At 30.8% G+C, this 14688-nt stretch overlaps 1 protein-coding gene across 1 annotated transcript; it reads right to left on the minus strand.

Moving 5' to 3' along the window:
* Window positions 1-10591: 10591 nt before the first annotated feature.
* LOC142328039 (transmembrane protein 216-like) lies at window positions 10592-13896 on the minus strand. The gene has a single exon (XM_075371486.1). The coding sequence runs from the start codon at window positions 13702-13704 to the stop codon at window positions 13294-13296; it is 411 nt and encodes a 136-aa protein (XP_075227601.1). The 5' UTR covers window positions 13705-13896; the 3' UTR covers window positions 10592-13293.
* Between the last annotated feature and the right edge of the window lie 792 nt (window positions 13897-14688).

The following is a 14688-nucleotide window of genomic DNA, read 5'->3' on the forward strand; positions in this document are numbered from 1 at the left end:
TGAAAGAGCTGCTGCCCTCTTTCAGGAATCATTCCTTAGCCTGGCTCTCAACAGATACCTCTCCGATATGGTTGCACCTTCGGTCCAGCTACTCTGTATCCCTGAGCAATCAAGCCCCCTCACCAACGGCAAGGTCTCATGATTCATAGAGGAGGTTGTAAGAGACTATGGAAGAATGAGGCTTTATTTTATGATGCTATAAAATATAGGAAAGTTACTTTAAAATTTGGATTATATTAATAAAGAACCTTCCAGGGTTATGTAATTACAAGAGAGGTTGCAAATCAAAACTGTGCAAAATCACATCATATTGTGTAACAGGTCCAGTTGCAGGAGAATTTGCACTCATACCCTGTATCCCAACAGACTTATCATTGCCTATAAAACTTTAAATATAACGATCAATAAAGCACAAGGCCAGACATTCAATGTATTTGATTTTTCTCATGGACAATTATATATTGGACTTTCCATTACTGGTAATTTGGAAAGTCAATATATTCAAAAATCGAAACTCCACAATATATACCCAGAAGTTCTCTATCAATTTATTACTGTAAGAAAATAGGTTGGCTACATTATAATCTTGGGCAAAGCCAAAACGGGGGTGTTATATATATTATATAATTATATATATATATATATATATATATATATATATATAGAGAGAGAGAGAGAGAGATGGATGTGTATATATACACACACAAGGCTTGTCCCAAAATTAAGTATTTTGTTTAATTATCTATTGGACTTTAACCTGAAATTATGAGTTACTCCTTCAGAGTATGACCCTTGGGAAGTTACACAGTGGTTCCAATGTTTCTTACACTGTTCATAACAGTACCAGGAGTTTTATTCTTAAGTGTGTGTAGCTCATCGGTTTTACAGTGTTTTTTATGTTTTCCATCGTCCCAAGAAGATGACCCCTTCAATTTAGGGAAGAGGTAGAAATCGCACCAATCTGGGCTGTGGAAGTACAGGAATGTTTTTCTTCACCAGAAAGTCTCAAATTGAAAGCAAAGTGTTAGCTGTTGTGTTATTGTAGTGCAGCACTCAATCATGTGCAATGTCCATTCAGACTCGCTGACCTGTTTCGAAGATGGTGTCTTTCCAAGACATCTTTGTAAAAAGGTGCTATTAACTGTCTGTCCTGGAAGTACAAATTCTTATACACTATGCACAGCTTGCACCACTTCCATATTTTCATAGTTTGTTGATGAGGTTGGTCTTCCAGAATGAGGGTTGTCTTCAACATTTCCACAGCCCTCTTTGAAAGCCTTATACCACTTAAAAAACCATAGTTCTCAATAGAGTGGCATCTCTATAATCAGATGTTTCTGTGGCACATATTAAGTTTCATACTAATTTGTTAGCGCATTCAATATTTTCCTCCCATCGCAAACAGCAGTAATGCCGCAACTAACTCAACCAATACAACTGCAACAAGTAAGCATATGCAGCCACCAAGGTGGCTGCACATATTTACGCTGTTATACATCAAGAACATTTTACATTACCTCTTCATCCATAGGAAAATCAGTATACTTACTTCTGGGACCTCATATGTATAAAATAACATGCGAGTGACCAAGGCCAAAAAAACTACCGAAGATAAATTGATGAAAATTTGTATACACTTTCTCCTTAAGGTTTAAGTGCTTTTTAAGAAATTCCACTTAGGAATTCTGAGTTTAATGGGTTAAAATGGAGACAAAGGTATCTTAAGCTTTGGTGTGTGTAATAATCTTAATATGAATACCTAAAAATTGATTTCTACATTTTTAAATTCAGAGATTAAAAGTGTTAAAATGGATTTTTGAATTTTTTTAACCCTGTTTTTAATTTCTCGATAACAAATAAAGAGATCCATCTGTTTTTTGGCGAGAGTAATCTTCATATCACTAAACCAATTTCTAGATTTTTGAAATTCAACCTTCAAAAGAAAGATAAAAAAAAATTTGTATAATTATAGTAAACTCTCCCAATCCCTACTATAGTAAATGAGATATTCAGTAGATCTGGGCTTGCAAATACTCTTCAGTATTTAAAAACAATTTTTGGGTTTTTTTAATTCAGATTTTTTTAAGGGGTGTGAAGGTATATGACACTGGCTCAACCAAGACAGCCACTGCCGTCATAATGTATGTGTGACTGGTTGCACCTGCCTCTGGTTCTTTAGTCAAGTAACATAAAATTAAACAGAAAACACAAGTAACTGTATAGTGCAGACGGAATATAAAATAAAGTAAAAAACCTGATAGTTGCAATGACAAACTTTGAAAACAAAAACCTTCTACTTAAGTTTATATTATGCTTGCTAATTTGGTGTCCTTAAAGGTGATTTCTGTAAATAATTATCAACTGTAGACACACCAATAGCCTTTTTGGTTGTTCAGTAAATACTGCTCAGCAAGTGCAGCATGCTATTGTTTTCCTATTTCAAAAGAATCATTAGTTCTTAGTTTGTACACAGTGCATCAAAATCACTTTGTTGAAAAATATTTTTACTGTGTTGACATCTCCAATCAGGATTTGCTGTTAGTCCTTGGCCAGGTTGTAGTCATATTCTGGCAGCACACTTGTCATAGAGGTAATAAGAAACCAAACATTCTCATAGAATTATGAGAATTTACCTTCCCATTCACAACACTGCTAATCTGAAAAGTTATTTATGAATTTTGATACCATTCACACAATAGTTATTTGGTTTGGTTTACTTACCTTGCATGAGCTTCCTCATGCCATGGGTAAATTTGTACAGAAAATTTAAAATAGTGCTATAAAGTAGTTTTAAAAAAAGGATACTACTGTGTACCTGTATATAACAAAAGCAGGTACAGATAATTCGCAGTTCATAAAGGAAGAGGAATTTGTGATATCCTTAGCTTGCTTGATTGGTTATTGAGATACAAGAAATGAACCAAAAAAGACATTTATTATTATCAACAGGAAGGTTACTCAAAAGTAACTCTTGGAAATATTAACAATAACCAGGTCATTTTAAAAATTATCCTTATTAACATATTAAAAAATATAAGCATTATTGCTTATAATTGTAGATATAAATATAGCTTGCTTGATTGGTTATTGAGATTCAAGAAATGAACCAAAAGAGACATTTATTTACTACTCAACAGGAAGGTATCTAACAAATGATTCCTATATACTTTTTAACTAAATTATAATGAATACAACATTTTATCAAGTAGCTATATTAAGACAAACTTCCTCTGAAAAAATTTTGGATGCTAGAAATAACAGAACATATTAAGTGAATCTTGTATATTAAGAAATTTTTTTGAATACAAGTGTTACTTATACTGTACATAGCTAAAGTTATTTCAATCTCGGTTAAAATAAATTAATCGGGCTAAAATAATCTGATATAACCATTTATGTTATCATTTTTCAAGTTAAGGTTAGCAAGTGTAGGTTAAGTTTGGTTAGATTATATTTATATCTACAATTATAAGCAATAATGCTTGTATATTTAATATGTTAATAAGGATAATATTTAAAATGACCTGGTTATTTTTAATATTAACATTTCCAAGAGTTACGGGTTATTGTTAATATAAATGGTTATATTGAGTTATTTCTCCAACCTGGTTATTGTTAATATCAATATTTCCTGCTATGTTGAGTTATTTCCAGGTGAAAAACTTGCTAACTTTTGGAGGGGTAGAAACATTTCCAAAGAAAATTATACACCTTCAATATCATTTAGCTTTTCAGTTGTCCCTTGAGCTGTATTTTTGAATACAAAGCACAGCTAAAAAGTAAGGGTAGATGAATTATAAATAGCAATTGGCAACACTGATTGGTTCATGCATAACCAGTAACTTTAAGTGGTTTGTTGGACATGCGACTGACAGACACACTGCGGTCAGTCCATTGTTGTTTATCTTTGTAAGATTGTGGTAATAACAAATACCACCAGTTGTCAAGTTTGATCGGGATTAGATTTCTAAACACAAAACATACTGCTGAAATTCACCATTAGTTATGTGAAACATGCGAGGCAAAGGTGTCATGAGTTTAAGGAAGGCCGTTCAAATGTTCATGATGGGTGCCAAAAATGTTGTAAAGTGCTCAAAAGATTACAAAATGACATTTGCACATGCTTTTTTCTACTGCTTAAACCACAAGAAGGTGAATTTTTTTTCTTTTACCGACAACCATCTCTTCCTACATTTCAAAAACTGGCTTGCATCTCAATGATCCAAGGAAAGAGAGAGAAACAGTTTTAACTGTTTTGATAACAAAAAGACTGGTGATATCGTTTCCTATTGCAAAAAAAAAATGAAATAGCAATGCAACATGGCTGTGTTTACAATACATCCAGTATGGCTATTATAGCCTGCGGCATTGTTTTACATAAAATGGAAACAAATCACACCCACTTGCCATTCATATCAGCTTTATTTTTCAAAATACTGATAACTCCACTGAATGAGTGAGTTGTATTTTAAATATTATATATAATATAATATTATAAAATGCAACTATTATATAGCAATTAAAAAATGGTAGATATAATTTCCATAAATCAATAATTTAGAATATATAAAATATGGTATGGTCAGGCAGAAAATTACAAGCATAAAACAATTTTTAGATTTATACAAATACAAATCAAGTTGAAAATATGGGGACCAAGTAAATTATTATAAGCAAATTCAATACATTTTCAAGAAAATGTTAAATTTACCAGGTCTACATAACAATCATTTTGAGTACACATAAACTTAAGAGCAATATGCATCATATAGATTAAAACACAAATGCAAAGTTGTAACAGCAAACACAATCATAGTACGGAAAGGGAAAAGTTATTAAAATTAGCATGAATTTTGTTTGTGATAATAAAGAGTGCATATTTTTATTTAACTGGAGAGTATATATTGATTGACTGATTTGCCTAATATTCTGGAGATTAAGTGCAGCTTAGTTGAAATGAGGAAACAGGTTGGCTCCATCCTCTTCTATCTTGTGTTAAAAAGGTTAAACAGAAAATGACAGTCTATATATGCTTACATATAAATAAAATCTTCATAAGGCTTGTGAAGCATGGTTAGATAAAACAGCTTTTCAAAACATGCCAACTTACTGATCACTATCCATTGCATCTTTTTAGAATAAGTAGGTGAACTACCAAAAAGATTGTTACTGTATTACAGTTAATAATTATTAACAAAATTATTTGTGGACTGTTTATTGTCCTGCCCCTTTCCTCATAATGTTTCAGTACTGGGCCTTGTGAGTCCCAAAAAACCATAAGCATCAGTTTTCCTGCGGATGGTTGGGTCTTGAACTTCTTTTTGCAGGGAGAATTTGGATGTTTCCATTCCATACTCTGCCGTTTACTCTCCAGCTCGTAATGATGGATCCATGTTTCATCACCAGTGATGATCCTGTCTAAGAAGATGTCCTGTTCGTTACCATAGCAATCCAAATGTTTTTGGCAGAATTCCAAGCACGTTTTTTTATGCTACTGTGTGAGTTTTGGGTCCCATCTTGCACAGACTTTATAAAACCTAAGTCTGTTGTGGATGATTTTGTAGGCAGAACCGTGACTGATTTGCAGCCGATGCACCACTTCATCAATAGTTACTCGTCTGTCTAAGAAAACCATGTCACTTGCACGCTCAATGTTTTCCTCATTTGTGGCGGTAAATGGTCGTTCGGCTCCTTCGTCGTGTGTAATACTTGTGCGACAATTTTTTAATTTTTCAATCCATTCGTAGATACTCCGTTGCAGCAACACACTGTTCCCGTACTTTACCAAAAGTCTTTGTTGAATTTCGGCCCCTGATACTTCTTTTGACCACAAAAAACAGATCACTGAACGTTGCTCTTCTTTGGTGCAAACAGAAAGCGGAGCAGCCTTGGTTAACAGCAGGGAGCGATAATGGAACTAACCTAGCAGCATCAAACCTGCACAGACATAACAATTAAACCATGCATGCGTCATCTATGCAACACAACAGTACTACCAACATAAACAAAAATATAACTAAATTGCGGATAATTATTGACTTACCCTCGTATTATAGATTTCCCTAAAATCTTTTCTTAAAATGGTAAAAATAACGTATAATGAAAATGCTGCAGCTAATTTGTTCATCCATGAACTCCATTTTTTGAGTGTAGGTTTCAGTTTCATTTTTTTGCTTATGATTCACCTTTCTGATTCAACAAAGACTTTTGGTAAAGTACGGGAACAGTGTGTTGCTGCAACGGAGTATCTACGAATGGATTGAAAAATTAAAAAATTGTCGCACAAGTATTACACACGACGAAGGAGCCGAACGACCATTTACCGCCTTCATTTTCATTTTTCATTTCTGATGCCATCTTATACTCCATTTTAGATTCATATGTACTTGTTTTATTTGTATGTAACCTCTTTATCCATTTCATTAAAAAAATCTACAGGATTTTTTTTTGTAATGTTACTTGTAAATTGATTAATGTATCAGTCATCCATATCTATTTAAGTAACATATTTTATAGCGAGAAAACAATCTGCAATAGTTAGTTTACTGCATGTAGTTTTTAAACCATTAAAAACTAATTATTCTTAGGCACATATTTTTCAACAAAAAACAACCTTTTGACAGCAGTCGTCGGTGTTTGCTTAGAATTGCAGGCTTCAGCTTGGCAGTAAGCATCTCATTGTAATGCGCACTGTTTATTGCCGTGACCCTTTCCTCATAATGTTCCAGTACTGGGCCTTGTGAGTCCCTAAAAACCGTAAGTATCAGTTTTCCTGTGGATGGTTGGGTCTTTAACTTTTTTTGCAGGGCAAATTTGGATGTTTCCATTCCATACTCTCCAGTTTGTAATGATGGATCCATGTTTCGTCACCAGTGATGATTCTGTCTAAGATGTCCCGTCTGTTACCATAGCAATCCGAGTGTTTTTGGCAGATGTCAAAGCGCGTTTATTTATGAAACTGTGCGAGTTGTTTTGGGACCCATCTTGTCTGTTGTGGATGATTTCATTGGCAGAACCGTGACTAATTTGCAGACGATGTTCCACTTCATCAATGTTACTCGTCTTCTAAGAAAACCATGACACGTGCACGCTCAATGTTTCCCTCATTTGTGGCGGTACGCAGTCGTCCAGCTCCTTCGTCGTGTGTAATACTCGTGCGACCATTTTTGAATTTTTCAATCCATTTGTAGACACTTTGTTGCGGCAACACACTGTTCCCATACTGTACCAAAAGTCTTTGATGAATTTCAGTCCCTGATACACCTTCCGACCATAAAAAACAGATCACTGAATGTGCTCTTCTTTGGTGCAAACAGAAAGTGGAGCAGCCATGGTTAACAGCAGGGCAGCGATAATGGAACTAACCTAGCAGCATCAAACCTGCACAGACATAACAATTAAACCACACATGCAACATCTACACAACACGAAAGTACTACCAACATAAACAAAAATATAACTAAATTGTGGATAATAATTGACTTACCCTCGTATTAAGATGGAACTAGATGTTTATAACAGCCTGCAACCTACTTTACCATACTACTTTAAAAATAATATAATACAAAATTCATTATCAAGAATTCATATAGGTAAATGTGTGCCTAAAATTAACATCTAAGTTGTAAATATATACATCATATTCTGATTGAAATAATCAAATAACTGCAAACAAGACATGCAGGTGATACTCTTTAACAGCTCCATGTATGTGGCTAGAGTGGTAGCACCTGGAAGGTTCTAGTAGACTAGAAAATTCATCTCATCCGTCATAATACACATATAAAGTGACTAAATGGGTATGTGCTAATTTTAAAGCTCAGTGATGATCTTTAATAATATAAAGGAAATAACTTAGATAGTTGGTTAGGATACCTACTATCATTGATTTAAACCAATGATAAGTTAACTTCAGGAATTAAAGTTGGAAAAATATCAGAATGAAAATGATCTGAATGTCACATACAGTAATTGCAGCCAATGCAGTAACAAACAAAATTTTTACTTATGACTCATTAAGGAAGAATGTTGGATTTAAAGATGTTAACAACTAATACTGTAATCATTCAAAAATTTAAATCCAAGCACAACATACCTTCAAGTGCATCTATTTTCCCAAAAATATTAAAAGAAACAGTTTCCAAGTAGTGATCTGTTCACTTAGAGAGTTACATTGTAAAAGATTGTCTCAAAAGTTACACGTGCAAATTATAAAAACACTCATTATATGAGACTGACTACTTGTACAAAATAATTGAAAAGTTTTATATTTTAATTTAAACCTCATATTAAATCTTCAATACAGTACTAACAAAATAATTCAATTAATATAAAATAGTTAATTTCTAAATGAATAATTTTAGTATTCTGTATAAAATCAGTAAACATACTACTATTATTACCTGTAAAAGTTAAGTTCTTAATCCAGCTCTGCAATTCCGTCCAAATTGGGTTCTTGAGAAGATTCTAAGACGAATCAATGAATCTGTATTCAAATTTATAACCGTATTTTCAACTTCCGCCTAAATAACATCTTTTTTCCAAAATAATTCTCTTCTTTTTCATACTGACAATTGTCAGTCAATACTCACGCTATACTATCTTCTAGCAATTTTTCCAGGTCTCTTGTTTTACATTTTTGGTTATTATGCACTATATACCTTTTAATCTGGCTTCAGACCATTTCTATCAGATTATTGCACAGTGGTAAGGAGGTAATCGTAAAACGATGTGGCAATTTCATCTATAAAAAATCTTTTAAAACGGGATTTGGGTCTGACTATTTAAATAAATTTGTCAAAAGCAATATTTTTACTCTTCACCAGGAAACTATATCGACCTTCAACCACCACATTAAAAATATGTTCACTACTATTCATTATTTGTTCATGACACTATTACCCAGTAAAAGCTGCACAGTTTTTTGAACCAATGGTGATTTCTCTTGATGGTAATCACAAATTTTTTTTTATTAAACCCAACAAAATATTTTGCAGAAAACCACCTACATTGCCAATGTGCAGAATTATTAATGTTTTCCTTTACTAGGAATATATTTTAAACAGCAATTGAACCGTTCTAGAAATGCTTGCCTAGAAGATGGTTACATTTTTATCGAGCCAAAGTTTTTACATTACGTATCCCTCATTCATCCAGGTTTCGTCTGTAAAAAAAAAAAATTTCCAAGTTTTGTGAAAATACTTAATTTTTCTTGAGTACTCCCATTCGGTAATAATAAATACTTTTGTTGCTCTAAATACCAAAAACAAATTGATTTTAAAATTTTATGAAATTTAGTAATTTAAATATAGGTAAATAAATCTGTATCCTGATTCACAAGCTATAACATTTATTTTAGAATAAGCGTTTAATTATTTCTGAAAAACTGTGCATCTTTAACAGCAGTTTTTATGAATTTGTCGCTCTGTAACCAAACAGGTTTGCTTCTTTTCCTTTAATTGTTTGATATCTGCAATTTATCATTTTATTTTACTGATAAATTGCAGGAATTAATCTCATTCCTTATGCTTAAATATCGACAAGCCATCCAGTTCGGATGTTACCTTTTCGATATTTTTTCTGAGTAAAGAGGGATTTTCACTGGATTTCCTTTTACAGAGGATGTTGAAACTCTATCAATTATGTTTAAAGTTTAGTGTAAGAATAAATGACTCAAATTCAACTATAACAAAAACACCATACGGAAAACAAAATAACAAATGCACTACACTTAATTCGTACCCTTAAATACAACAGTTAAATAAAACACAATGAGTTTACATACAAAGCTGCCTGAAAATAGCAAACAGTACTTACAAAAACAGTATAGGCTACTTGTTTTGAAATCTTGTAATACACAATCTAAAACTGATGAACTAGTATGTTTACACACCGATGAACGAACAGAAACTAAAGATGTTAAAAATTAATAAAACATGATCACTAACCATTTTCTTGCATTCTGCATTAATAGCCGCTTCAATATTGAAGCATACTTCAGCACCATAGAATGAGACGCTGGGAACTAAATAAAACCACTGTACGCTTGCGTGACTATAAACATGATGGTAGGGTTATTTATTTTACCAGTGTTTTTATCCATACTTTTACACTTAGCTCTGCGCATGTGCAATTTCATTTTATTTAGTTCTACCGGTTCAACCACTCATTTAGTAGCGCTAGTCTATGACTGAAAGTTTACCAATAATGTAAGAATAATTCATTTATTATTTGATGTTATTGATGTATTTGTTGTTTACAAATTTAACTGCACAGCACCTACATTTAAAGTTTTATCACTGTTGACTAAAGCACAATAGACGATAAAATATTATAAATACTGGTGAAGACAAACTAAGTTATCCGGTACATTACTCCACTAAAACATTTACACATGGTAAAATCTCACTACTACAAATGCTGAACACATTATAAGTCTGAATCTTGGTTAAGCATTTTATCTTACACTATACATTCTTCATTTCTCATCTTTCAATTTAGAAAGTAGTAACAATAATTGGGTTACTAAGAGTGAGTAAATTAATAAACAATTTCCAAGGTAAATATAAATAAACAAGACTGTATCATAATTAAAATATTATTTTATCCTCTTTTTTCAATAAAACCCTTGCGTATTAAACTGTAATACTATATATAAAAATTAAGTACATAATCAAATTACAAAAGTATTTTATTCTAATTTTCATGTTTACTAATAAAAAATTGGATTATCCAGTCATATAAAAATGCAAACACTCTCTGGACTAGGCGAAAAATATCAGTCTTAATAATTATAGCATACAAATAAATACTAAATTAAATGATATAAAAATACTATCTCTATCTGTAAAGATACTTTCATTTGTTAAAAAATTATCGTAACATAAAATAAAACTAAACTATTAATTATACTATTTCATTTTTTTTTTGTTAATTACTAAAAATTAGCATCTTAATTATTTTAAGTAAAAAAAAATTGATTACCATTATTTTTCTATTCATACATGAACAAAAATAAGTAAAGCTTAGGCAACTATATCAGAATGTAGTACAGATACTTTTTAATACTTATGATTTCAAATTTACATCATACCACTCATTTGACATATAAAGTTAATCTTTATTTAAACTGAACTGTGTTTGGTACTTTGCAAACAAATAGTTATTTAATTATAAAACGAATTTTTTCTAGAGTGAGTATTTTTATAGGATAGTGATATTTAACAGTTTATATATTTTTTATAATAAGTTTTATTTTGTTTTCATAGATCCAATAATTATTTGAATAAATAAATTAAACTTAAAAAATAACAATCCTTTCTTAAAAACTATATATTTCTGTTTAGAATTTTATCTTTCATATAGTTACTGAAAGAATGATTTCTATACAATAGTTTGAAAAATTAACTGGATTACCGTTCATACATAGGCACTCATGGTAGAGTTCTAAAGACTATATACAGTCTCTTAACATATAAAAAATAAAAGAAACATAAATTTAAAATCTTTGTAAGGTGCAGCACTCTACACGGGCTTAAAACAACATACGAGATGAATAATAATAAAGTGGTAAATGTTTTTCCTTGCTTTAGCACATGTGGTACAAAGCAAAGAATTCTTTATAATTAACATAAATTTTACTCATATTTCAATCTGCCATTTATCATTCTCAATGAAAAATCATTCAAACTAGATTTAACCAGCAAAATAATAATTAAACAGATTTACTCACTGAAAATAATTTAAAATCTCCTCGGTGTAAGTGATAAAATTACTCATTCAAAATTATCATTTATTGCACCAACCAATAATTATAAATATTTTACATAAAAAATAAACTAAAAAAAAAACTGCTTAAGCTATTCTTATTTATACTTGAACTAAGTTAAAAAGAAGAACGTCTTTTGATCAAATAACATAACATATTTTATACAAAAATTCCAGAATTCTATCACAATGATCTACAACCTGGTCACACAGTAGGTCTATTCTAAGACTTCTCTTAATCATATCAACACTAAATTAAAAAAATAATATCTTTTGACCAAATAATTAATTTTAATAACAATTAATTAATTTTGTATAACATAAGTTATACAAAAATTTCAGAATTTTATCAAAATGATCTTCAACCTGTTCTCAGTGATCATAACTAATTATGATCAACTAATTATAAAGATAACTAATTATAAAAACTGTTAATTGTAATACTTATAAATGTTTTAATACAAAATGCTGTCTCTTAACTAAATTTAAAAACAATAAGATCAGCAATACCTCATCCATAAATATAATACGGGCAGTATATTAAAATTATATCTCCTGATTTTGAATTATTTTCTTCATTTTATGTCAATGTTAATTTTTGCAAAGGACTGCATAATTATTTATTGTGTGCATGTGTGTGTGTATGTGCACCTGTATTTCTTGTTACGAGACAATTGTTCTGTATATGTGACACAAGTTTGTCTAATTAGAAATAAAATAAAAAAAGGAAATTTTGGAAATGGCCAAACTATCAGATATAATTACAGAATGGAACTTATTTTTTTCCAAGTGAAAATTTAAATTAATGCCCTATGTTGATCTGCAGTTAATAAAAATGCACAATTGATTCTCATTACTTAAGATAACAAATGAAATCTTAATTTTTGGAAAGCAGAGATTTTGCTTTAGCATTAAGGAAAAGTTGGAATACCCCTATAACAAAGTGTGTGAAATAAGATTCTTAGAGAAAAAGAGTTAACAATTTTTTTTTTCAAATTAAGATCAGGAATTAATAAACAACAATATTATAAGTTAAAAAAAAATTTATCAAATACAACCAGCGTTTACTTCAGATAAATGTATATTCTTCTCTAAATATGTACTTCCTTTTTAAGTCTAATCTGAAAAGACACATAAGATGCTATACATTTTTTAATTGTAAAAATACTTGAATCAACATAACAAAAACAAATACATTTTGTTCCAACAGAAAGTCACAAAAATTTAACACAGACTTAAAATAAACTTCATAAGCAACAATAACTTACACTCGTAATAATAATAACTTAATATGCCCAGAATTGCATTTTGGCCTGCATTGTCTTTTTCTAGACACCACTTATTTTATTATCATAGTACTGTTTTTATTAAGGCACAATAAAATTAAATTAATTCTAAAGTTTACACAAAAATAAAAAATATATTTTACAAACAAAAAGATAATGTAATCTTCTTAACATAAAAATTAACTGTAATATTTGCAAATTAGTTTGAAAAATGTTGATAATAATTAAAGTAAATAACATATTAGTAATTACTGTATTTATAAAAAGTACCAATATTTATCAGGTTCAAGACTGTTTCAACGCTTACCATACACAATTGTATGCAACATAAAACTATTTCAGGTCGAAGCACATAAGTCTGCCAAAGCATCAAATAAACTACCCCCAAAGTGGATGGAACAGTTAAAAATAGTGACATTACTAATGGTGCAACTTTTTCGGTAAAATTACCTTTTCTTCCTAGAAAAATTCGTGCATATTCTATATAGCACAACAACAAAGTTATCATTAGTTCCAACACAATATTTCGATTAGGATAAGGTAGATTTACCATCTTAAATACAATAAAAAATAGTTCACAAACTGCAAAACCTCCAAAGAAATATGAATTTAAATACATCAATATTTCAAAAAATAACGACGAATTGTTCATGCTGTCTTACTATGTACACTTAATTCATTGACAACAGAAATTCTCAGGTTTTAAGAAATGAAACGTAAACAAGAATAAAATTTGATACCTACAAAAAAGTATATCTACGTACCACATTTATATCCAATAAAAATATGTATATAAACGCTTCTGATGCTGTCGAAAGGTTCCCAAATCGTATGCTGGAAGGAAGTTACGAACGTCATATATGTAAACAAATGAAAACATAACCTTGTCTGATATTTAGTAAAGCGTCCAAAGAGATGCCAAAATCTGAAATGTACTAAATCACATTTTTCCTTGTCAAAAAATGATTTTAATAAAAAAAAACACAATTTACAACAGACAGAGACAAGAAATTACGCTTGTAGAAAATATTAAAAACTGGGCGATGACAGATGCACATATTACGTGCAAGGCGGTTGTCATAGTAACATTTGAAAAGCAGGGTAGCCAAATTTCACGAATAGTTTCACAGTTGATTGAGAATACTTTGAAAACTAGAAACCTTCAGCAATGACATAAAACCGAAAATCTAATCTCTAAGTTTTGATAGACTTTTATTTACTTCAGCGGATGATTATCATACAGTGTGTCGTTTCACACTGTCAGATACTTGTTTTGTTTTACTGTCTACGGGAGTCCGAAAAACAATTACAGTATTTTAAATTAAATTAAATTTATTACATTTAGAATTACAAATGTATCTATTTTATTACATGAAAGTATAAAGTCTTTCTCACCTCTTAATATAAATCAATATGAACACATTTACAACCCTTCAGACGTCAGAGATGATCTACCTCATAGACACTGTGGAATCATTCGGCAAGAATCGCTTTCACGGCTGCTGCTATTCTTTAACTCAGAAGGTTAAATAACTGAACTTTTTTATATAAGTGTCTTTTTCGTTGCCGAAAAAGAAGGAAAACATCGACGTCAAATCGGGACTTCGCAGTAGGCAAGCGATGGGAGCATACCTGC

Source organism: Lycorma delicatula, chromosome 7 (genome assembly GCF_047948215.1).
Source record: "Lycorma delicatula isolate Av1 chromosome 7, ASM4794821v1, whole genome shotgun sequence".
NCBI lineage: Eukaryota > Metazoa > Arthropoda > Insecta > Hemiptera > Fulgoridae > Lycorma > Lycorma delicatula.

Coding starts and splice junctions, on each gene's coding strand:
- LOC142328039 (XM_075371486.1), bottom strand. CDS start 13,704: ATGAACAATTCGTCGTTATTTTTTGAAATATTGATGTATTTAAATTCA.